We start from the raw sequence: 25,157 nt of genomic DNA, 5'->3' as shown, positions 1-25,157 counted from the left end.
TGTGCATAGGGATTTGAGTCTTAGAAGGTCCCATTCATCTATGTTATCTTCTCCTGGTTGTAGCTTTTCCAGGATACTGGGAAGACTGTTTATGTTTACAGAGACTTTGGATTTTCATTCATTCGTTGTTACACTTTTCTCTCTGCCCACCTTCCCTCTCAATTAGCTTTTCTCTTTGAAAAGTAAAAGAAAAAAATTCTTTCATTGTTATTCAAACCCTCCCCACAGGTCCACTCCACTATGCTACCTTCATTCTGGACTCCTGTCATAACAATAATATCTTATCATATATCCCTTTTAAACAGTTCTCTCCCTCATCTGTTTCAACGCAGTATACATTATTTATCGCCTCTTACTCAGTTTCCCCCAACCCCTATGCCAGTCCTCTTTTATAACAGTGGCGTTATGCAGTATTTGTCTTTTTCTGACTGAGATATTTTACTCAGCATAAGTAATCGTATTTTTACTACCTTTTGTAGCGCTCTTACTGGTTTGGGAAATCAACTGAGAAGATAAAAGAAAGGACCCAATTTTATGAGACCTTTGAAAGCAAGTATTTTGAGCCTGAACCTACTGACTTGGTGGCAGGTATCCAGATTAAACATTTGTGCAAGGTATTGTCTTCCAGCCCTTTTTTCCCTTCTCCCTTGATGCATCTAAAATTTACTTACAGCTCATTATAAATGTTTTGACTGCTAGAGATGAATATATATTTATATGCATCCTCAGAAGTCCTCTGGACTTCAAAATTATTCCCTAATGGTTAACTAGGGAGCTCTGGTAGCCTAATGGTAAGAGTGTGCTCCAGTTTCAAAAGCCACTAGCTGCTCCACAGGAGAAGGATGGACACTCTCCTCCCACGTGATTTGCTGTCTCTGAAAACCTGTTGGAGGATGAGCTATGAGTTGGTTCCATATCAATATAGTACACAACAACAACAACAACAGCAATGGTTAATTGCACACATTCTTTTGCTACCTGTGTCCAATGTATCAGTTTCCCCTTAGTAATAAGTACCCAGTGTCTTGGTCCTAATTATTTCTTCCTCTCCCATATTTTTCAGCAGTCTGATGCATAGTACTAGCTAGTGCATTCATTTCCCCTTGTATGTTATCCCTTTTCCCCTCATATGAATAATATGAATATTGAACTGTTCATTTCAGGGGATATTAATGACAATTGGTGACTGGAATGCAAAAGTTGAAATCAATGGAGAAGGAATGGCAGTTGGAAAGTAAGGTCTTAGTGACAGAAATGAGGTTGGAAATAGAATGGTTGAGCTTTGTAAGCTCAAAATTTTTATTAATCACAAATACCTTTAAAAAACACACAAATAGTGGCTTTACACGTGAGGCTTAACCAATGGACGGCACAGGCATCAGATTGAATACATCTATGCAAGGAATTGTTGGAGAAGCCCATTATCAGCAGCCAAAGCAAGGCCAAGCTCTGACTGTGGAACAGAATATTAATTACAAGTTCAAATTGAGGTGGAAGAAAATGAAAACAAGTCCACAAGAACCAAACCTTGAGTCTTTCCCACCAGAATATATGATTAGGTATTATTTGCGTGACAACAGTTCAGAACAGGAGCTGAATAGTGAAGTCGACTGGGGAGGTGGGATTGTAAAACAATGAAAGAACTTTTCTTCAAAGAGAAAAGTGAACAAGGAGTGGGGGGAGCAGGGAGGAAAATATGCAACAATAAATGAATGGAAATCCATGTTCTCTATAAACTTTCATTAAAATCTCAATAAAAAAGAAAGAAAAAATAAAATTATAAGTTTCTGAATTTAAAAAAAGAATAGGTTTGAGGCACTGAATACCAATGACTGAAGACCAGATGAGCTGTGGGATGACATTGAGGATGTCATCCATGAAGAGAGCAAAAGATTACTACAAAGACAGAGGAGACAGAAAAAAAATTTGTCAGAGATCCTGAAAATTACACTAAATCATCAAGAAACAAAAACAAAGGGAAGAGACACTGAAGTAAAAGAGTTGAACAAACGACTCCAAGGGGCAGCTTGAGAAAATACAGGAAAGTACTAGAGCAGAATGTGCAGAGTTAGAACTGGAGAAAAGATAAAAGATCATTCAGCATTTCTCAAGTTGAAGGATCTATGGGGGAGGAAATAAAACCTCAAGTTTAGAAGCTAATGGTTAAAATGTTGAACGATCCATGAAGCATCAAAGCAAATGGAGGAAATGTCACTGTGTTGTTGTTGTTGTTGTTATGTGCCGTCGAGTTGCTTGCGACTCATAGCGACCCTATGTGCAACAGCCATAAACTCTGCTCTGTCCTGTGCCAATCGCACTGTCTCTGACACAGCCATCCCGATTACCCCAGTCACTGAATCAATCCACCTCATAGAGGGCCTTCCCCTCCTGCGCTGTCCCTCTACTCTACCCAGCATGATGTCCCTCTCCAAGGACCGGTCTCTCCTCACAACATGTCCAAAGTATGTTAGATGAAGCCTCAGAATCCTTGCCTCCAAGGAGCCGCCTGGTTTCACCCTTTCTAGGATAAATTTGTTTGTTTTCCTAGCAGTCCATGGTATTTTCAATACTTTTCTCCAGCACCACAGCTCAAAGGCATCAATTCTCCTTCCATCCTCCTTGGTCATTGTCCAACTCTCTGATGCATAACAAGTGATTGCGAAGACCATGGCCTGTATCAGACGCACCTTAGTCTCCAGGGAGACACCATTGCTCTTCAGTACTCTGGAGAGGTCCCTAACAGCAGACTTTCCCATGGCAATGCGCCTTTTAATTTCCTGGCTACTGGTGCCAAGAGTGAATGTCACTGTACCAAAAAGAATTAGTTGACACTGAAGAATGTGGCATCAAGATTGAAGGAAGACTCATCAACAACCTGACTTAACGCAGATGACACACCTTGCTTGCTGAAAGTGAGAGAACTTGAAGCACTTGCTGCAGATTAAAGATTACAGCCTTCAATAGGGACTACATCTCAATATCAAGAAAACAAAAATTTTCACTAATAGACCTATATACAACATCATGATAGATGGAGAAAAGATTAAAACTGTCAATGAATTAATCTTACTTGGATCCACAATCAACATCCTTGTTACTAGAGGTCAAGAGATCAGGAGACATATGAGCAATGCAGTCATAGGATATTTAAATGGAGATGATTCCAGGGTGATTTAAAGATACAGAAAACCATCCTATATTTGGGAATAAAATAGTAACTTATCAGGGAACTTCTAAGGAAATTAATAAACTTTTCAGCTAAAGAAAAAAAGGCAGGAGAATAAACACCCAGGAAACACCAAAACTGCATGAGGGAAATGATAAGACAAAACAACAATGAACTCAGCACAGAAAAGCTGATGAAACAAGAAAATCAGTAACGACCAAAAAAATAATAGCAAAATAATTACAGTAAAATCCAGCCTATAGATAATTAGTCTCTGGTGGCTTAGTGGTAAGGGATTGCATTTCCAACCCTGAGACATGTGGTTTGAATCCTCTGTGAGGGAGAAAGATGGGCAATTTCCTCCTGTGCTATTTACAACCTCTGGAAAAACTCATGGACCGTCAGCTACAAGTCAGTTGTTTTTTGTTTTTGTTTTTGTTTTTTTAATGTATATATAAGTCAGTTTTGATTCACCAAGACACGCCAACAACATAGACAATTAAACAGAATGTGAACTGGTTAAATGCACCAGTAAAAAAAAAGAAAGTATAGCAGAATGGTTACGAAAACATAGCTAATCATATGCTCTCTATAAGAGATGCACTTTAGACACAAGTACAAAGATAGATTAAAAAAATAAAAAGGGCGGAAAAGTAGATTAAACATATGGTAACAAAAAAAGGTTTGTTGTTGTTAGATTGCCCTCAAGTAGAGTCCAGTGCACAACTTTACCAATAATACATCAAAATCTCACTCTATCTTGTATCGTTCTCACAGTCTCTGCCACACTCCAAATCGCTGTTGAAATCACTGGGTCAATCTATCTCCATCCTCTACCTCACTGACCTTAGTGGCGAGGGATTGCACTGACTTTTCTAAGCATGATGTCCTTTTCCAGGGCCTGACTGGCCTCTTCTGAGAGCATGTTCAAAACATGAGAGAAAGTTACATCATCATTACCCCAAAAGAGAATTCTAGCCTCACTTCTAACATGAATCTGTTTATTTGCCAGTCCACGGGACATTCTTTTCTAACAATGCAATTCAAAAGAATCAGTTCTTACAAACTAAATTAAAATTTAAAAAAAAGGAAAAAAAAAAGAATCAGTTCTTCATCCTTTCGTATTCATTATCCAACTTTCAGGTGCAGATGAAACAGTACAAAATATCTTGGCTTGGGTCAAGTGGACCTTAGTTTTCAAACAGACATTCTTGCTCTTTAGCATTTTCAAGAGGTCCTTGATAGCATACTGGTACAGTGCCATGCATGTTTTACTGGTACAGTGCCATGCATATTTTTATTTCTTGACTGCTGCCACCATGAGAGTTGAGTGTGGAGCTATGCAAAATAGAACCATCGACAATTTCAATATTTTCTTCATTCCTCATACTGTCTACTGGTCTAGTTGTGAAGTTGTTTGCTTTCTTGATGTTGGGATGTACAGTTTCCGTACTGGAAGCTGTAGTCTTTGCTCTACACAACGGCATAGGTGTGATGTGAAATAAGGGAGAATCATTGATGTATGCACCTCCCGCCCCATTCTCCTGTGGAGCAGCTGGTGGATTTGAACCATGTGCCTTCAGGATTGCAGTGCAGATTCTTACCACTAGGCCACCAGAGTTCCCTGTACAACATAGTCCCTTAAAGCTTCACTTGCAGACGTCCAATCCCCACAGTGATAAATGACAGGTGGATATGAAGTTCCTTCTCACAAAGCTTGTTTACATCTTTTGGTTGTGCTTATGTCCCGTCTCTGAAGTTCAAATTCCATCTCCCTGCTTGTATTTGATCTAGTGTCTAATCAAACCCAATTTACTTTTGTTTAGGTGACAATACTAAGAGCTGGCCTTTCCCCCTAGTTCCAGTCACCTTCATGTTTTCAGTCACAACAAAGTCAGCATTTCCTGTGAGGCTGACTTTGTTGTTAGCCCACGGCTGACAAAATTATTTTCTCTCTCATGTTTTGTCTTTCTCTCCCTTCTCTCACACAATATTGATTTCAAAAGCACTGCTGCATTATAATTTCCATCTTCACTAAACTTTTTGATTGTTAATTCCAGCCTTTCACTACTAGTAGGTTGTTATGTGCCGTAGAGTCACCTGCAACTCATAATAGCGACCCTGTGTACAACAGCTCTGAACCCTGCTCTATCCTGAGCCAACTTCATAGTTTCTGACACACCTACCCCCATTACCCCAGTCGCTGAGTCAATCCATTTCATCCAGGGTCTTCCTCTCTTGTGCTACCCCTCCACCCTCCAAAGCATGATGTCCTTCTCCAAGGACTGTTCCTTCCTTGCAACATCTCCAGAGTATGTCAGATGAAGTTTCAGAATCCTTGCCTCCAAGGGCAGCCTGGTCTCACTCCCTCTAGGATGAACCTGTTAGTTCTCCTACCAGCCCATGGTATATTCAATACTCTTCTCCAGCACCACAACTCAAAGGCATCAACTCTCCTTCTATCATCCTTAGTCATTGTCCAGCTTTCTGATGCAGAGCAAGTAATTACAAAGACCGTGGCCTGAACCAGGCACACATTAATCCTGGCTGCTGGTACAAATCAAGTGGATATAAGATTGATCAGGGGATGTCTGTATAAGTAATTTGAAATCGGAAAGCTCATAGTTTGCCTTCCAGTATTTCCTTTTCACAGTTTGTCCTCCTTACACTTTGACCTTTTTACTCATGAGATTAATAATGTGGTGTTAGTCTTCTGCAGTACTTGATGTGTGTGCTTGTTTTGTTACAACAGATGGTGATAGAAGTTAAGTTAGTATTTGTGGATTTTCCCCCCACAGACGTTTCGAGTGCGGAATACTACCAGAGTAGCAGTAAAAGACTTGTCTTTAAATTTGTATGAGGGACAGATAACTGTTCTTCTAGGACATAGTGGAGCAGGGAAGTCCACCACTCTTTCCATTCTCTCAGGTATGTGTTCAAACTTTGTTCCGAGGTGAATCGTGGGTGTCCTTATATATAAAGTGTGAACCAAATTTGTCAGACTTTTCTATGCTCCTTGCTGCTTACAGAATAGTCATTTCAGTGCTGCGATAAGTTGTTTAGTGAACCACTTACTTTATCAATTGAAAATAATTTTTATAAAACAAAAAATTCACTAGCTGTTGTTGTTGTTAAGTGCCATCGAGTCACAGGCGACGCATAGCAACCCTATGAAGGAGAATCCTCGATGCTTGGGTGCCTTTCATCCTCTCTCCAGGTTCATAGGGTTTCCGGAGGCAAGCTATTACGGAAGTGGATGCCACTTCTCCTTCCAACACTAGCTGTTAGAGAGATGCAAATCAAAATAACAATGAGATACCAACTCATTCCAACAACAATAGCAAAAGTTCATCAGGATAATAACCAATAAATACTGGCCAAGATGTGGAGAGACTGAAACTTTCATACACGGCTGGTGGCAATTTAAAATGGAAAATCACTATAAAGAGCAGCCTGTCACTTCCTCAAAAAGTTAGAAATAGAAATATCATCTGACCCAGCTATTCCATGACTGAGAATATACCCCCAAAGAAACCAGAGCTACAACACAAATACACACACACACACACACACACACACACACACATACACACACTCTCATATTTATGGTATCATTCACAATAGCAAAGAGATGGAAAAAGCTCAGGTTCCAATCAACACCTCAATGGTACTTGCTGCAGAAAGTCAAGGACTGAGCTTCCATATGGATTGAAGCTTAAAATCAAGAAAACAAGGATTCTTACCACCAAGCCATCTGGCTACATCATGATTAATGGAGAAAAGATTGAGATTGTTAACAGCTTCAATTTGCTTGGTTCCACAGTCATCACTCTTGGCACTAGCAGTCAGGAAATCAAAAGACAAATCGCATTGGGAAAATCTGCTGTCAGAGACCTCTCCAGAGTACTGAAGGGCAACAATGTCTGTCTAGATACCAAGGTGTAGCTAATCCAAGCCATGGTCTTTGCAATTACTTGTTATGAATAAAAAAGCTGAACAATGACTAAGGATAATAGAAGAACTGATGCCTTTGAGTTGTGGTCCTGGAGAAGAGTATTGACTATATTATAGACTGCCAAGAGAACAAACAGGTCTGTCCTGAAAAGAGTGAAACCAAGTTTCTGCTTGGAGGGTAGGATTTTGAAGCTCTGTCTGACATAGTTTGGGCATGTTATCAGAAGGATCAAATTCTTGGAAAAGGACATCATGTTTCAGAATGTGGAGGGACAGCACAGGAGAGGAAGATCCTGAATGGCACAATAACTGGAGTAATGGGATTATGTCTGAGACAGTGAGATTGGCTGAGGATAGGGCAGGGTTCAGAGCTATTGTACCTACTGTTGCTATGAGTTGCAGGTGACTCAATGGCACATAACAACAACAACAATAAATAGCTCCAAAATAACTCTTCAAAATATTTTAAAAAAACAAAGATATATTTCTAGTGATTGAGTTGAATATGGCTCAACACAAAATCTTTTTCATCATCTCATGTAAGACTATTAAAAGAAGATGGAAAGAATATACTGAGTCACTGTAGTGAAAGGAATTGACAAAAGCAGAAGAATTTAATGAAAAAACATATGAGCAAGAGCCTATGGTGATGAAGAAGTAAGTTCAAGCTGCTTTGAAGGAAATAGCAAAAAATAAGGCGCAGAAGTAGATGGTATACCAATTAACATATTTCAGCTAACAGATGCTGCCTTGGATGTGCTCACCAAGTTGTGCCAAGAAATCTGGAGAACAGCCACTTGGCCAACTGACTGGAAGAGATCTATATTTGTTCCCATTTCAAAGAGGAGTGACCCAACAGAGTGTAGAAAATATACAACAATATCATTGCTTTCACATGCAAGATTCTGCTGAAGATTATCCAAAAATGACTGCAACAGCACATCAGCAGAAAACTGCCAGAAGTCCAGGCTGGGTTTAGAAAGGGTTGTGGTACTAGGTATATTGTAGCTAATGTTAGATGGATCTTAGCTGAAAGCAGGGAATACCAGAGGAATGTCTATCTGTGTTTCATTGATTATGCAAAGGCATTTGACTGTGTGGATCATAACAAACTGTGGCTGACTCTGAGAAGAATGGGAATTCCAGAGCACTTGATCGTGCTAATAAGAAACCTGGACCAAGAGGCAGTCGTCAGAACAGAGCAAGGAAACACTGCATGGTTCAAAATTGAGAAGGGCGTATGCCAGGGATGTGTCCTGTATCCATACATTTTCAACCTGCATGCAGAACAAATTACCTGGGAGGATGAGTTCTATGAGGAGAAGTGTGGCATCAGGATTAGTGGAAGATCTATCAACAATCTGTATTTTGCAGATGACACAACCCTGCTTGCTGAAACTGAGGAGGACCTGAAGCGCTTGCTGAAGAGGGTCAAGGACTGCAGCCTTCAATATGGATTGAGGCTCAGTATCAAGAAGACAAAGACTCTCACCACTGGACCAATTAACAGAGTCAGGATGGGTGGTGAAGAGATTGAGATTGTTCATAGCTTTAGTTTGCTTGGCTCTACAGGCAACACTCTTGGCACCAGCAGCCAGGAAATGAAAAGGCGTATTGCAATGGGAAAGTCTGCTGTTAGGGACCTCTCCAACGTACTGGAGAGCAATGATGTCACTCTGGAGACTAAGGTGTGCCCGAAACAGGCCATGGTCTTTGCAATCACGTGTTATGTGTCAGAGTTGGACAATGACTAGGGAGGATAGAAGGAGAATTGATGCCTTTGAGCTGTGGTGCTTGAGAAGAGTATTGAATATACCATGGACTGCTAAGAAAATGAACAGGTTAGTCCTGGAGAGGGTTAAATCAAGCTGCTTCTTGGAGGTAAGGATTCTGAAGTTTCGTCTGACATACTTTGGACATGTTGCCAGGAGGGACCAGTCCTTGGAAACGGACGTCATGCTTGGGAGGGTGGAGAGACAGTGCAGGAGGGGAAAGACCCTCTGTATGAGGTGGATTGATTCAGTGACTGAGGCAATGGGTAGGTGCATTGGAGATGGTGCGATTGGCACAGGACAGAGAGGGGTTTAGGGATATTGTATGTAGGGTCCCTATGAGTTGCAAGCGACTCGATGGCACATAACAACAACATGTAAGACTCGTCAAGGCAAAAGAGAGATGGCAGAGAATTGGTATATTTTACCTGTGGAATTGAAAGAATATTGAGTGTACTATGGACTGCCAGAAGAATGAAGAAAGCAGGCTTGGAGAAATCTCTGTCAAGAGTTAGAAATCTTAGAAGGGAGCATGGTGAGATTCCTTCTTACTTTCTTCGGACATGCCAATTGAGAGAGACCAGATTCTCCTAAAGTACATCCTGCATGAGAAAGTAGAGGTTTAAAAAGAGGGGGCTGCTTAATGAGGGGGACTTAGCCAATGGCTGCACCAGGCTCAAACATGCCCGTGAAGACGAGGATGGCACAGGATCAGACATTTTGATTTAACGTGCATGAAGCCACTATGGGTTCGAGGAGCATCATGATAATACAAGAATACTTCATTAAAACAACGAAAGCTCTGACTCAATGGGGAAATGGTTGGTTGTGCGGGACAATAGGACACATATAAGTTAAGATATATGATGACTCTAATAGACATCTTTGAACATAGATGGATTCCTGAGTTACTGGTTTTGAAGTGATTTTGTTATTATTAGGTGCAGTCAGTCTGGGTCTGACTAAAAGCAACTTTGTATGTGCTACACAAGAACACACCACCTGCCCCTGCCCCTTCCTCACAATCAGCACTGTTTGAGCTCACTACGGGTTCTGCTTTATCAGCCCATCTCATTGAAAGTCTTTCTTTTACTTTCTTTCCTACTGACTAAGCGTATTTTGCTTCCGGGACTGATTGCTCCTGAAAATATATCCAAATCTGTGAGATGGAGTCTCACCACTTACTTTTAAGGAGCTTACTTTCAGCTTTCCTTCTTCCAAGATTGATTTATTTGTTTACAGTCCATCGTATATTCAGTATTTCTTACAAACACCAGCATTCAAAACCATCAATTCTTTCTTTCCCGCAGTTACTCAGTGTGTATTCTGAGCAAATAATTCCAGAGTTTGGACTGTCTAAATAGGTACCCATATGAAGAATCAGATGTGTAGGACTCAAAATGAGAAGACACCATTGCATGTTTTCATTAAGGTTGCATAGAGAAGTGTACTCGGTGCAGCAGGTGGGGAAGCGGGGGGTATCGTATACCAATGAAGGAATTTTTTTTTCTTTTCAAAGAGAGGAGAGAACTGGTGGGGAGGGGTGGGCAGGGAGAAAAGTGCAGCAATGAATGAATGGAAATCCAAAATCTCTGTAAATGTTTATTAAAATTAATTTAAAAAATCTAAATGTAGCAAGTATGAAATAGGAACCTAAAATTATAGAAAGATTGCAAAAATAAAAAGTCATGTTTGGAGATTGATAGTCTAGGTATTTGTGAGCCATTAAAAAAAATGATATTGTCCAGTAAAATGTTACGAATTATTACAACTATGTTGTACCATCGAGTTGGAACTCACAGCTGACCCTGCAGCAGGTTTTCAGAGGAAATTAATCACATGGGAGGAGATTGCCCATCCTTCTCCCACAGAGCAGCTGGTGGATTCAAACTGTGTACCTTTGGGAGTGCACTGCAGCTTCTTACCACTAGGCCAAAAGAGTTCTTATAGATAGGTATTAAATAAGTATTTCTTTTTTATTATCTGGATCGTCAGATTTAAATAGTCTTCCAGAATTGAGGACAGATACCCCAGCTTATAATTCTAAATTGTTGGTGGTAATATTGGAATGTCCTAATATAGCGACTTCTTTAGAGTTTTTATTACTGAAGTGATATATTCACAGTCATGGATAACTAGAACCTACCATGTAAGTCAGCATATAAGTTTAACAAAAAAAAAAAAATACAGACAATTTTCAATATTTTTGCCCATAAATAACCATTGCCTCATCTCCAAATTTTTCTTTTGTATGCGCTATTGTTGACTCTCATTTGTAGACTCCAAAGCTAAGGTTAATAAATGATAATTTGCATGTTGTATCATAAATCTAAACTTTTGTGTTTCCTTTGTTTAATTCTAGGTCTCTTTCCTCCCTCCAGTGGAGAAGCCTATATTCATGGATATGACACTTCAAAGGACATGTTACAGATCAGGAAAAACCTGGGCTTGTGTCCCCAGCAAGACCTGTTGTTTAATTACTTGACCGTCTCAGAACACCTTTATTTCTATAGTGTGGTGAGCCAAAGATAGGTTCCTTTTCCCAAACTGTTTATGTTGTACAGGTAAATCACTAATTATGAATATCAATATTTGCATAAAATTTAAGAAATTATTTACACATAAAGAGAGGTATGGGCAAGAAGATACTACATAAGGAATGCAGGAAAAAAGCTGATTTAAAATATTCCTGAGGATAAATTTACAAGCATTGTTTAAAATCCAGCTCCTCTTCCTAGATCAAAGAAATACCTCGGAAGGTTCGTTCTTTGGAAATCTACCGTATGCTGTCTGCTTTCAACTTGCTGGAAAAACGTAATGAATTTTCAAAGTCACTGAGCGGAGGAATGAAACGCAAACTCTCCATTATTATCGCACTCATGGGGGGCTCCAAGGTAAAAGAGAATCAGAAAGCACAAGCTAAAAATGGGTGCTGTAGGTTAAAAGAATTTCTTATATACAAGCTTTAAAGCTGCTACGGCTCCAACTATAAGAATTCACTAAGTGTTAGGAATTACTCAGCCCAACCAAAGGCATACAGTTCAAACCCATTGGCTTCTCTGTGGGAGGAAGGTGGGTAATCTACTCCTGTGTGATTTCCTGCCTCTGAAAACCTACTGGAAGGTCAGCTATGAGTCGATTCTGCCAAAATGGCATGTAACAACAAGTGGCATTTGTGGGATCCTCCATTTCAGTTCAATAATATAGTCACCTGAGCACTTGTATAACTTCCATCGTTTCTCCAAGTTCATAGGGTTTCCAGAGGCAAGCTCTTTCAGAAGTGGGTGCCACTCCTGCTTCCAGGCTTGTTTTAATCAGAGAGCTCCACCAAACACTGTCCACCATGGGTAACCATTATCACATTTGACACATCAGTGTCACAGTGTTCAGCGTCACAGCAAGCACGAGTTACCTCTGTACAGCAAATGCACAGACCAGTGTTGTACCACTTAGAAGAATGTTTGACTAAAAACAATTAAAATCAGGCCTGAGGGCCTGCACCCCTCAGAGAAGCAGGGAAAGTTAAACAAGTGTTCAGGTTTTTCATTCATAGGGTTGCTATGAGTCGTCTATGATTCCACAGCACTTAACAACAATCACAACAACAGAGCTCAGTTGGCCTAGTGGACAGAAAGTGAGGCTACCAAGCCAGAGGTGGGTGGTTTTAATCTGCAGCCCTCAGGCCTGGTTTTAACTGTTTTTGGTCAGACATTCTTCTAAGTGGTATAGCGCTGGTCTGTGCATTGCTGTACAGAGGTAACTCGTGGTTGCTGTGATGCTGAACACTTTGACACTGATGTCTCAAATGTGATAATGGTTACCCATGGTGGACAGTGTCTGGTGGAGCTCTCTGATTAAAACAAGCTTGGAAGCAGGAGTGGCATCCACTTCCAAAATAGCTTGCCCCCAGAAACCCTGTGAACTTGGAGAAATTATGAAATTTATACAAGTATTCAGGTCTTTCATTCATAGGTTGGCTATGAGTCATCTATGATTTGACAGCACTTAAAAATGACAATATAGTCACAGGGTTGAGACCTTGATTCTTTAATTTATTATTGTAACATACTTAGATGGACAAGTGGCTGAAGAAAGTAAAACTAGAGTATGCCCCATGACTGGTATAAACATTAGTCGGCCAGAATTTATTAATAATGGTCATGGGATTGTTCCTTTGGTCTTCAGGTGGTGATACTTGATGAACCGACAGCTGGCATGGACCCAGTTTCAAGGAGGATCACCTGGGATCTCCTTCAGTATTACAAACAGGACCGCACTATCTTCATGACCACCCACTACATGGATGAAGCTGACGTCCTGGGTGACCGCATCGCCATCATGGCCAAAGGGACCTTGCAGTGCTGCGGCTCTTCAATCTTCCTGAAACAGATATATGGTCTCTCTCCCTTTCACCATTCTTATGATATTGATGCTTTAATGTCATTGAAACATTTTTTTTTATCTTTTTACACAAAACTTCAGTTGTTTCCTCTGTCCTATCAATTGTTGTTATTAGGTGCCATCCAGTCAATTAGGACTCATAGCGATCCTATGAAAAACAGATCTGAACCTAACCCTGTGCTGTACTATCTTCATGATCTCTGATATTTGAGCCCATTATTATGGTCCCTGCGTCAGTCCATTTTGTTGGAGGTCTTTCTCTGACCCTCTACCTTTCTCAACACAATGCCTTTTCCCTAGGACTGGTCCCTCCTCACAACATGCTTAACATATATGTGGACATGCTCTTAGGAGGGGCATTAATTATTCATTGTTGTTGTTGTGTGCTGTCAAGTCAGAACCAACTCATGTCTGACCCTCCAGCCAGTTTTCAGAGGCGGTAAATAGCACAGGAGATGATTGCCCATTCTTCATTCATGGAACAGATGATGGATTTGAACTGCCTGCTTTTGGGATTGCAGTATAGCTTCTTACCACTAGAGCTCCTTGATCATAGCGCACTATGAGCACCTAATGATCCTTGAATCATTAATGAGGGCACAGCTATTCCAAACTTTTAATTATTCAACATATTTCTTGTTCTTATATTTACTATATTATGTCTTAGTGGCAAGAAGATGCACTGTAATCCCGAAGGCACATGGTTCGAGGGCACTAGCTGCTCTGTGGGAGAAGGATGGGCAGTCTCCTCCCATATGATTAACTCCCTTTGAAAACCACCAGAGGGTCAATTATGGGTCAGTTCCAACTCTACGGCACACAATAACAACCAACAATATTACACGCATCCCCCCCCATCTTGCTTCTTCTGCAGTTGTGATTTACTTGAATGCAATTGTCATTCCCGTGAATATGATTGATAGATAAAGCAAATAGACAAGTTGGTAATTTGATAGATTGTAGGGGCAAAGTACAAAATCAGTTTCTGTGTGTCAAACCTTTCTAAATCACTTCTATATATGGAAACTCTTTTTATTTCTAAAAAAGAATAGGAAGAATTTTCCTAAATTTGAAAATTATTCAGTATGTCTCAATTACTTTATTAGACAGTCATTCAAAATTACTTGCTCTATCAGTTACTTTATCAGATAGATATTCAAAATTAACCATTCCATCAGTATTCTTTGGTTCACTACATACAATTTCAAAACATCATAACTCTTATTTTCTATTTCTTTCCAAAATATTTTTTCCTTTATGTTCTAGTACAATATGTTGTTATCGTTACATGCTGCTGAGTTGCTTGCAACTCATAGTGACTCAATTACAACAGCTCTGAACTCTGCTTTAAAATGTTTATATGTAGATGTTATGTACCATTAAGTAAGAACCAACTTATAACTGACCCTTTAGTGGGTTTTCAGAAGCGGTAAATTGCATAAGATGAGATTGTCTATCTCTCTCCTGTGGAACAGCCGGTAGGTAGATTTGAACCATCTGCCTTTGGGTTGGCAATGTAACTCCTTACCACTAAGCCATCAAGCTCAATATAGCCAGTACAAAATGTAATTTACTCTATTTCTCATCATCAGTATTTCCTCTAAATATAAGTATAATTTATATAAAGCATAATGAAAATATATATTATGCTGATATGAGCAGTCAGAAAGTAAGGAGATGCAGTACAACGGGAAAATCTGCAGTTAGGGACCTTTCCAAATTATTGAGGAGTACTGATGTCAGTTTGAGGACTAAGGTGCATCTGATACAGGCCATAGTCTTTCCGATTACTAGCTATTCATCTGAGACCTGGACAATAAATGAATAAGGATGACAGAGAAATAATTGAGGCCTTTTAGCTGTGGTGTTGGAGAAGAGCACTGAACATCCCATGAACGGTCAAGAGAATGAACAGATATGTCTTGGAGAGGGTGCAGACAAAGTGCTCTTTGCAGGCAAGAATGGTGAGGCTTCGCCTTGTATACTTTGGACATATTGCTATGAGGTGCTATTCCTTGGAGCCTTGGAGAGGGACATGATGTTGGGAAGGGTGGAGGGTTGGTGAAGGAGAGGAAGATCCCCAACCAGGTGGATTGACACAGTGACTGCTGCAATGGGCTTTTGTGTGTCAGAAAGTATGAGGATGGTGCAGGAGAGGACTGGCTTGAGATCTTTTGTTAAAAGTCGCTATGAGTCATACTCTACTCGACAACACTTAACAACAACAACAACAACAACAACAACTTAATGGAACTATCTTACATGTTGAATTTGAGGAGTTTTTACAATTGTATGCACATTTGACTGCAAGCAAAACAAGATATAAATTAGTTCCAGGGTTCCAGAGAGCCCTCTTGAACTTCTTTCCATCACTTACTGATTTCCCTAGAAGCAAACCTTTTCTGATCTTTTTAACCATACATTGGTTTTGCCTATTCTTGAATGTCATATAAATTAATGACCTATACTGTTTCTCTAGTTAATTTTCTCAGCTTACTGTCTTACAGATTGATCTATTGCTGTAAGCCTCAATCATGCACACATTTTTGATGAGTAGTGTTCCATTGTATTGATATATCATACTTTCTTAATCCATTCTTCTCCTTTTTCCCATTTTATTATATGGTTTTTGTTGTCATTGTTGTGAATAGATGCCACAGGCAATACATCCATTCAAGTTTCTGTAGACACAATTTGTTGACATTGGCCATATACTTCAAACTGTGCAACCGTTCTCCATCTCCTCTGAATTGTGCTTCCCCCATTAACATAAGTCACTGACTGATAAAGTTCCTATGTAATATTTCAAATTGCTATGGTCAGTTTGAGTTCATACGCATAATTTAGAGGATCACAGCGATTAATGCAGACATTCCTTACTACTTAAAATAAACTACTGTTTAGTTTATAAAAGACTTCAGGAGATCTTTTTAGTGTATAAGATTTTTCTTAGGATAATAGTTTGGGAGAGGTAATCTAGTCTCTGTGGCTCCAGAATGTCTAGATTCCATGAGAATATGACACTTTTCTACCTTCCCCCCTTTTAATGACAATTTTCTATAGAACTTTTGATCAAAACATTCAGTTGGGCTCTCTGAACATTATCCAGTTGTGGTCCAGTAACCAAGGGAGCAGTTGTGGATAGAGGTATTAGCCAGATTTCCATTTTCCTTTCCTAGTTGTGATTCTATTTCTTCCTTTGTGGCTTCACACAAAGAGATCATTGGTGTACCTTAGATAGCTACTTTCACCCTTCTAAAAAAATGGCAATTTATTTTCAATTAAGACTTACACAAGCAGCTCAGGATTTGCATTCAACAATTTCTACATGAATTGTTAATGACATTGACCAGATTCTTCACAAGGTGTGAAAATTCTTATTGTATCCATTCTAGTTGCTTTATTCACATTAATGTAGTTTCTTTGCCTCCTTACAAGTTCCTCTTTGTTTTAAAATAATTTTTTACTGCAATTTCTTCTTCTTCTTCTTCTTCTTTTTTTTTTTTTTTTGTTTGTGTGTGTGTGTGTACCGTCAAATCAGATCTGATTGGTACTGGAGGAGATTGTCCCTCCTTCCCCAGCAAAGCATCTGGTGGATTTGAACCTTGTGCCTCTGGGATTGCAGTGCAACTTCTTGCCATTAGGCCACCAGAGCTCCCCTTCTTCTTTGTTTTAAAGTAATTTTTTACCACTAGGTCTCATATAACATGCAGTGTTTCCTTGCTCTGCTCTGCCTCTTGGTCCAAATACAGATTTTGCATAAGTGCAATCAAATGTTTTGGCTTTCATAATTAAAAGAAGTCATTTCTAGGTCAGTATAAGAGAGGAAAATCACAAAAAAAGATGAATTGGCCCAGTGATTGTAACAATGGGCTCTAGCATATTGAAGATGGCACAGGGTAAAGCAATGTATAGATCCATTGTTCATAGGGTAGCTGTGAGTCATAATGAAATTAACAGCATAAAAAAGGAGCAATCCATCATCTGTCATTCTTATTCATTGTCCATCTTTCAGGTGCATCACAGGAAACAATTGAAAATACAGTGGCTTGTATCAGACATACCCTAATTGTTAAACAGACATTGTTAATTTGTAGCATCTTGGAGAGGTCCTTGACATATTTTCTCAATATAACATCTTTTGATTTCTCAACTGCTTTATGATTGGTGTTGATTATGGATCCAAGTAAAATGAAATTGTTAACAACTTCATTCTTTTTTCTCCATCTATTATGTTTTTGCCTATTTTCTAGTGGTTAGAATTTTTGATTTTTTGATATTGAAATGTAGTCCATACTGAAGGCCATCATCTTTGATCTTCTGTAGCAAGTGCTTCAAGTTCTCTTTATTTTCTACAAGAAATAGGGAGAAAACCTCAATTTTTTCTTTTCATCTTTGGCTTTAGTGGTTGGTGCGTATGTTTTAGTAATAGTTGTAATAACAAGTATTCGCAGTATGTTTTTGAATAGTAACTGGTCACTGATAGTGCTGTACCTCAAGATTCAAGGAATCTGACACTGTTCCTTACCAGTCTGTCAGTTTCGGCAATGGCTGGTACCAGTCCATTTCATCAGAGCCTACGATGTCTATGTTTATTAAGTCAACTCCATTTTTTTACCACTTCCAATTTCCTAGATTCATACTTCATACATTTCATGTTCCTAATATTAATGGATGTTTGCAGCTGCTCTTCGCATTTGGAGTCTTGCCACATTCACACATTGTATATACATCTCATATTGTATGAAAATTTACTTCATGGAGTCATTAAGGTAGATTCTACCTCAAGGAGGCAGCTTATCCTCAGTCACATTGTGATTTCCATTGTGAAGTCATGTGAGGGACTCATCTTCCAGCACCATATAAAGCAGTGCTCTGGGAGGCAGGAGTGGCATCCACTTCCTAAACAACATGCCTCTGGAAACTCTATGAACTTTGATAAATGTCAATAGTTGAAGAACGGCTTCAAGCCTTTTGTTCATAGGGTCGCTATGAGTCATGCTCAACTCAAAGGCAAGTAACAACAACAACAACAGGTCTCACATAGAAATATAGAAGACTTATTTTGAAAAAGAACATAATAAATACTTAAAGGTAATAATTTATTATTTTTTATCCTTTTTTTATGCTACAGGTGAACTTGGTTTAGTTTCTACTCAAAGTTTGAAGACTGTCTTAGGGCAATACTCTTGGGGAATACTCCAGTCTCAAGTAATCCAGTAATTCTGGGTTTGGTTTTATTTGGTGTTTTTGGAAAGTAAATTTGTGTTCCACTTCTTTTCTCTTATTCTGTTAAAGCCTATCTATTGTGGCCACTTATAAGAGCAGTTGGTAATCATAAAGAGGTATCCTTTACTGCATTTTAAGGCAAACAGTATGCACCTGCTACAATTACAGCATTCCTTTCCCCCCACTTATTTTCTTTTTTTAACATGAGATTTTAATGAAAGTTTATAAAGAAGTTGTATTCCCATTCATTCATTGTTGCAACATCTCTGTCCACCCCCACCCCCAGTTCACCTTTCTCTTTGAAAAAAAAATTATTCCATTGTGTGCAATTCCCCCACCCCCCCCCACCCCCTCAGTCCACTTTACTATGCCACACTTATTCTGGACTGTTGTAATGCAAATAATGCTTTACCATATATTCCTTTTAAGCAGTTCTATTCCTCATCTGTTTCAATACAGTGTACAATATGTATCCCCTCTTTTTTTCATTTCCCCCCAGCACCATGTCAGTCCTGTTTTAAAACTAGCATTATGCAGTATTTGTCCTTTTGTGATTGAGATGTTTTTCACTCAGCGAAATGTCCTCCAGGGCCATCCATTTTGTATAATATTTCATTATTTCCTTGTTTTTCAGTGGTGCATAGTATTCCATTGTGTGAATATGCCACAGCTTCTCTATTCATTTGTTGATGGGCACTTGGGTTGTTTCCAGCTCTTTGCTATTGTGAACAATACAGCAATAAATATGGGTGTGCATATATCTGTCTGGGAGGCAGTTCTTATTTATTTAGGGTACATTCCCAGTAGTGGAATTATTGGGTCAAATCATATTTCTATTTCCAACTTTTTGAGAAAGCGCCATACAGCCTTCCAGAGTGGTGGCACCATTTTACACTCCCACCAACATGGGGCATCCGGAATAAGGGTTCCAGTTTCTCCACAACCTCGCCAGCATTTGTTGTTTGCTGCTCTGTTGAATTTTGCTATTCTTACTGGGGTGAGATGATATCTCATAGTTGTTTTGATTTGCATCTCTCTTAGAGCTAGGGATTTTGAACATCTCTTCATGTGTTTGTTCACCATCTGCATGTCTTCTTGGGTGAAGTGTCTGTTCATATCCTGTGCCCATTTTGTAATTGGGTTGTTTACCTTTATCTTGTTGTGGTGCTCAAGTTTCTATAAATTCTAGATATAAGTCTGGCTTCAGGCAATTTATTGATATTGTGTCACTTTTGGGGGTGACATCTTGCTTTGGGTTTGTGTAGGATGTGAGGTAGCCTACTTCCTATGTGACATTGCTGTGGTAAGAATTTTTCATGCCTAGTGTGATAGCGGGCTATTAGTCTGATGTCACTGCTCCAGAGGAGGGTGAAGCAGCTACCCTGACAGAGTTTCTCTCTGAACTTTGACTCAAGGGAAGATATAAGGCCTGTGAATTAGCAGCCTCCTCTGTCAGACAACTGCTGCAGCTAGGCCAGTCCAAGGTGCTCTGGGTTAAAGGCAAATCATGCTTTGGGAGAGGAGAGGAAATGAAATGGGTTCACCTGTGATACTGATGTCTCTGGTGCAGTTCAGAGGTAGCATGCCATCTCCAGGTTTTGGGACTGGGGCATCCAGGCTGTAGATCCAAATGGTGGGATCAGGTCCTCCAGGTGGCAGGGGCAGGACTTCCAGGTGTCGAGGGCGGGACTTCCAGGAGTAAGGCAGAGAGTGTCCAGGCAGTGGGAATGGGACTTACAGGCGAAGAGGTGGTGTCAGACTTCCAGACAGTGGGTTCAGTGGTCCAGACAGCAGGGCCAGAGGGCCTTCAGTCAGAGAGGGCAGGCCTCAACAGACAGTAGTGCCACAGTTTAGTATTTCAGGTAAGAGACCAGTCCAGGACATACTAAAAATTTTTAAGGCAGGTACCTAGCTAATTGACTGGATACATGGCATAGAAGTCCCACTTATTTTCATAAGTGCTGATATGTCCGTTGTTTTTTAATATTGCTATAAAATTTGCATGGTATATTCTCAAGAATACCTCAGGTAGGGAGCAAATGATTGCTAAATAAATGTAGAAGAAGTATATTATTCATATAAAAATATGATTATCTGGCTGAAAGATGAGGTTCTACCTGAAGCTTCTTTCATGGCAGAGGAGGGGGTAAAAATGCTTCCTTTCATTGCCAAAAGAAGCATCCAGTGAACAGACACAGCCTTGCATCTGCTCACCAGTCTATGCTAGGCAATTTGGAGGACAATTGCCTGACCGACTGAATGGAAGAGATCCACATTTATCCCCATCCCCCCCAAAAAGGTGATCCCACAATGTAGAAATTAAAAAACAATGTCATTAAAGTCACATGCAAGCAACGTACTGCTAAAGATCATTAAAAAAATAACTAGAAGAGTATTCAGACAGAGAATTGTAAAAAGTTCAAGCTGGATTTATAGGCGATTGTGGCACAAAAGATATCATTGCTGGTAAGAGATGGATGCTGGTTGGAAGCAAAGAATACCAGAAAAATGTCTATTTGTGCTCTATTGACTAAGCAAAAGCATTTCAATTTGCAGATCTGAACAACTTATGGCTAATACTGAGAAGAACGGGAACACTTAAATGTGCACATGTGAAACCTATACCTAGACCAACACACTATTGTACCAACAGGAAACACTATATGGTTTAAAATGAAGAAATGTTGCAAGGATTGTAACTCTTATTCATATTTATTTAATCTGTATGCTGAACAAATTATTAGAGAAATTAATCTCTCTGGAGAAGATGTGGCATCAGGATTGGAGAAAGACTCATCAATAATCTGTGTTAAGCACATGATACAACTTGCTTGCTGAAAGTGAGGAGAACTCGAAGCACTTGCTGCAGAAGATCAAAGATTACTGTCTTAATGTGGATTGCATGTCAGTATCAAGAAAACAAAAACTCCCACCACTGGACTGATAGGCAATATCATGATAGACAGAAAAAAGATTGAAACTTGTCAGTGACTTCATCTTACTTGGATCCACAATCATCATTCTTGTTATTGACAGCCAGATCAGGAGACATATTGTACTGGGAAAGTCTGAAGTCAGGGACCTCTCCAAATTGTTGAGGAGCAATGAGGTTAGTTTGAGAACTAATGTGCACCTGATTCAGGCCATGGTCTTTGCAATCACTTACTATGCATCTGAGAGATGAATAATGAATAAGGATGACAGAAGAAGAACTAATGCCTTGAAGTGTGGTGTTGGAGAAGAGTACTGAATTCCCCATGGACTGCCTAAAGAACAGACTTCCGTGTGTTAGAGAAGGTGCATCCAGAATGCTCCTTCGAGGCAAAGATCATGAAGCTTTGTCTTACATACTTTGGGCATGTTGCTAGGGGAGGTTATTCCTCGGAGAGAGACATCAAAAGAGAGAAAGACATTTAATCAGGTGGATTGACATAGTGACTGCAGTAATGGGTTCAAGTGTGTTGGAAATTGTGAAGATGGCACAGGATAAGACTGGGTTCAATCTGTTCATAGGGTCACTCTGAATCATACTCGACTAGATGACATCTAATAATAACATGGTCATTCTGGTCTCAAAGTAGATGAGGTTGTGGTTCATGTATTTTTCTTGTTGACTATTCTTTCAGCCATTGGTTTTCTTCTTTCTTTTTGGCTCTAGATGAGTAGAGATTAATATTTGTATCTTAGAGGGCCACCTGCAATATTTTAATATATTACTACTTTTTAAACTCGAGGTGTATTTACAGAAAGTAATGCCTATGGCAAGGACTGAATTTGTATCCCTGCCCAAATATCTAAATCTGCATTGACTCATGGAGACTCAAATACAAAAACATTCATTGCTGAATGAATGATCTCTCATAGCTGGCCAGGGAAACTTTGATGACTAATAGAAAATGGTGGTTGTTGTTGTTAAGTACCACCCCCATCCTTAGTAACCACTAATGAATTTTAGTTTCTGCATACTGGTCATGTCATTTCAGGAGAGAGAAAATATATTGTATTTGTTTCTTTGTAATTGACCTTGCCCTATCCTATACCTTCCTCATGATTTCTGACATGCTCAAGTCCATAGTTATACTCATATTGTCAGATTATCATTTTTTAGATAATTTTTAAAAAAAAATTCAAAATATGCAGTTGTACTCTTTTTTAAAATTCAGTTTTTTCTTTTATACTGGTTTACTTGCAAAGTTTGTATACATTGTTTTTCACACTGGACCTTTCCCATTTCCTTTACCCACCCCTCCCTCTGCCCATCAAATTGTGTGACCCTATGATTACCAACCCACAGCCTCACCCTTCTGATGCATCCCCCGCCCCTTGGATCCTCATACACGTTTAACTAGTTATCTATTTCTACAATAATGGTCTTAAAAAGCATTTGTCCTTTTGGAACTGAGTTAGTTCGCTCAGTATAATGCTCTCCAGTCCCTCTCAAGTTCAGTAGTGATTTTCAAAATCATTTCTCCTGCGTGCTGCACAGTATTCCATCATGTGTAACATAATTTCTCAATCCATTCGATTGTGGTTGGACATTTGCACTGTTTCCATGTTCTTGTGGTGGTGAATAATGGTGCTATGAACATTGGTGTACAAATCTTTGCTTGTGCCTCAGTTCTCATTTTCTCAGTGTATATTCCAAGCAGTGGAATGGCTGACTCCTATGGAATTTCTGTGTTTAGTTTTTTGAGTAAATGCCAAACTAACTTCCAGAGTGGTTGCATCATTTTCACTTCTTGAGAATCACTTCTTGAGAATCTTCCACTTGTCCTCTACTGTCCACCTTTCCCACCTTTTTCCAAGGACTGGCCCTTCTTGGCAACATGCTCAAAGTGTGTGAGAGGAAGTTTCACTATCCTTCTCTCTCAAAAGCACCCTATTTTCACATTTTGATTTAAAATATATTTTAATGATAAAATTTTGTCATCATCTTTAAATAAAAATTATTTAGCATTTTTAAAATTTGAGATTGCCCTGGCATTGGGATGTAATTCCTTCCTTCTCCAAAGGTTTTATATTCCGAAGTTCTACTAATTCCCCAGTTTTCTTGAGGCAGGCCTCAGCCGTGTTCTCTTCTGTGGGAAGTCCTTGTGGCAACTTCAGTGGCTGGATTCTTATCAAATGTTTAACCACTTTCAGTTTTGCATTCACTGATGGGATATTCTTGTGAACTTGAGGAATTTGTTCTTTTTTCTCATCGAAACAACTTTTATTATATTTTTTCCTAATATGGACGCCTTTTTGCACTTCTCTTTACCCTGGTAACAATATGCAGTTTAGGAGGGTTTTGTGTATCTCCGACATACTTTTAATGATCTTCAGGAGAAGTCTGAAATATTTTATCAGCAATTCTTGACCTGGTAAATTTGTAATGAATGTGATCTGTACAGATGAGAGACTCCACACCTTTTTTTACAGTCTGGATTGCCTGGGAATCTTTGAACTATTGCGCTTAAGATCCCAGCCTGCATTTGGTGTCTTTAGGCAATGTTTTGAGCTGAAGAAGTCAAGAAGTCCAGCTAGGTGTTCCCCTTATTTTCACTTTTAAGATAGATTTGTTTGTTCTTTTGGGCTATTCTCATTCCACAGAATATTCAGTATTCTTCTTTGACACCACAATTCAAAGGCATTAGTTTTTCTTATGTTTATCCCATCCAATATCCAATTTTCAGTAATTTTTTCTCTCTTGTGTTATTAATGATATTGATTGATAATAACCTCCTTTCCTTAGATTGCTTTTTTAAAAAAAAATTAGCACAAATATGGATCTCTTCTAGTCACTTGGCCAAGTGGCTGTATTCCAAACTTCTTGGCATCGATGACTGAGCACATAGAGGACTGCAACTGTTTGATGAAATCCTTCAATTTACATTCCATCAATCCCTGAGAACTAATTTTTTGCTAATACCTTTGGTGCAACTTGACCCTTTTCCTTCAGTACCGTTGGTAATATGCTACTTCCTGAAATTATTTCATGTGGACCAATTCCTTTTGACACAGTGACTATATATTCCTTCCATCTTCTTTTGATACTTATCACATCATTAAATATTTTGCCCACGGAATCCTTCAGTATTGCAAATTAAATTTATTTAAGTTCTTTCAGTTTGAGAAATCCTGAACATGTTCTTCGTTTTTGATTTGCTGGCTCCAGGTCTTTGCAATTTCGCTGTAATACTTTGCTTTTTCTTCTCTAGCTGCTCTTTGAAATCTTGTGTTCAGCTCCCTTATTTCATCATTCTTGCTCTTTATATTAGTTTCTCAACATTGAAGAGCAAGTTTCAAAGTCTCTGGAGATCTGTTTTGGTCTCTTCTTTCCTCTATTCTTTAAAAATGGTATTTATAATGAACAGATAACTGATTTTACAATATTTTTTTACTTCATTTCTATCCCCAAACCTGTATCTTCCAACTGTCAGTCCTTCTCTGTTTCCATTTTTTTATTCCAATCACCAGTTATTATATATGAGTTTTGATTGCATGCTCAACCAATTTTAGGCTGAAAGAGTAGAAATTTTCAATTTCTTCAACTCAGGTTGAAGGTTGGTATATGTATTTGATTAATAGTTATATTAGCAGATCTTCCTTGTTGTTGTTGTTATGTGCCGTCGAGTCGTTTGCAACTCATAGCG

The 25,157-nt window shown here is 39.2% G+C and overlaps 1 protein-coding gene and 1 pseudogene across 1 annotated transcript in view; one reads left to right on the top strand and one right to left on the bottom strand.

Moving 5' to 3' along the window:
* LOC102859189 (ATP-binding cassette sub-family A member 3-like) overlaps positions 1-25,157 on the top strand; it is a 129,278-nt gene that overhangs the window by 36,940 nt on the left and 67,181 nt on the right. Inside the window, exons 7-11 of the mRNA XM_006892701.1 lie at positions 480-614; positions 5,965-6,094; positions 11,255-11,409; positions 11,631-11,786; positions 13,078-13,288. Of these exons, the coding sequence (XP_006892763.1) occupies positions 480-614; positions 5,965-6,094; positions 11,255-11,409; positions 11,631-11,786; positions 13,078-13,288 (787 nt within the window). The remainder of the gene's footprint in view (positions 1-479; positions 615-5,964; positions 6,095-11,254; positions 11,410-11,630; positions 11,787-13,077; positions 13,289-25,157) is intronic.
* Positions 23,482-23,996, bottom strand: LOC102844107 (annotated as a pseudogene).

The sequence above is a fragment of the Elephantulus edwardii genome, unplaced genomic scaffold, assembly GCF_000299155.1.
Source record: "Elephantulus edwardii isolate Elephantulus edwardi_28Jun2011 unplaced genomic scaffold, EleEdw1.0 scaffold00117, whole genome shotgun sequence".
In the NCBI taxonomy this organism is placed as follows: Eukaryota; Metazoa; Chordata; class Mammalia; order Macroscelidea; family Macroscelididae; genus Elephantulus; species Elephantulus edwardii.
This window is presented reverse-complemented; position numbering and strand designations above follow the sequence as displayed.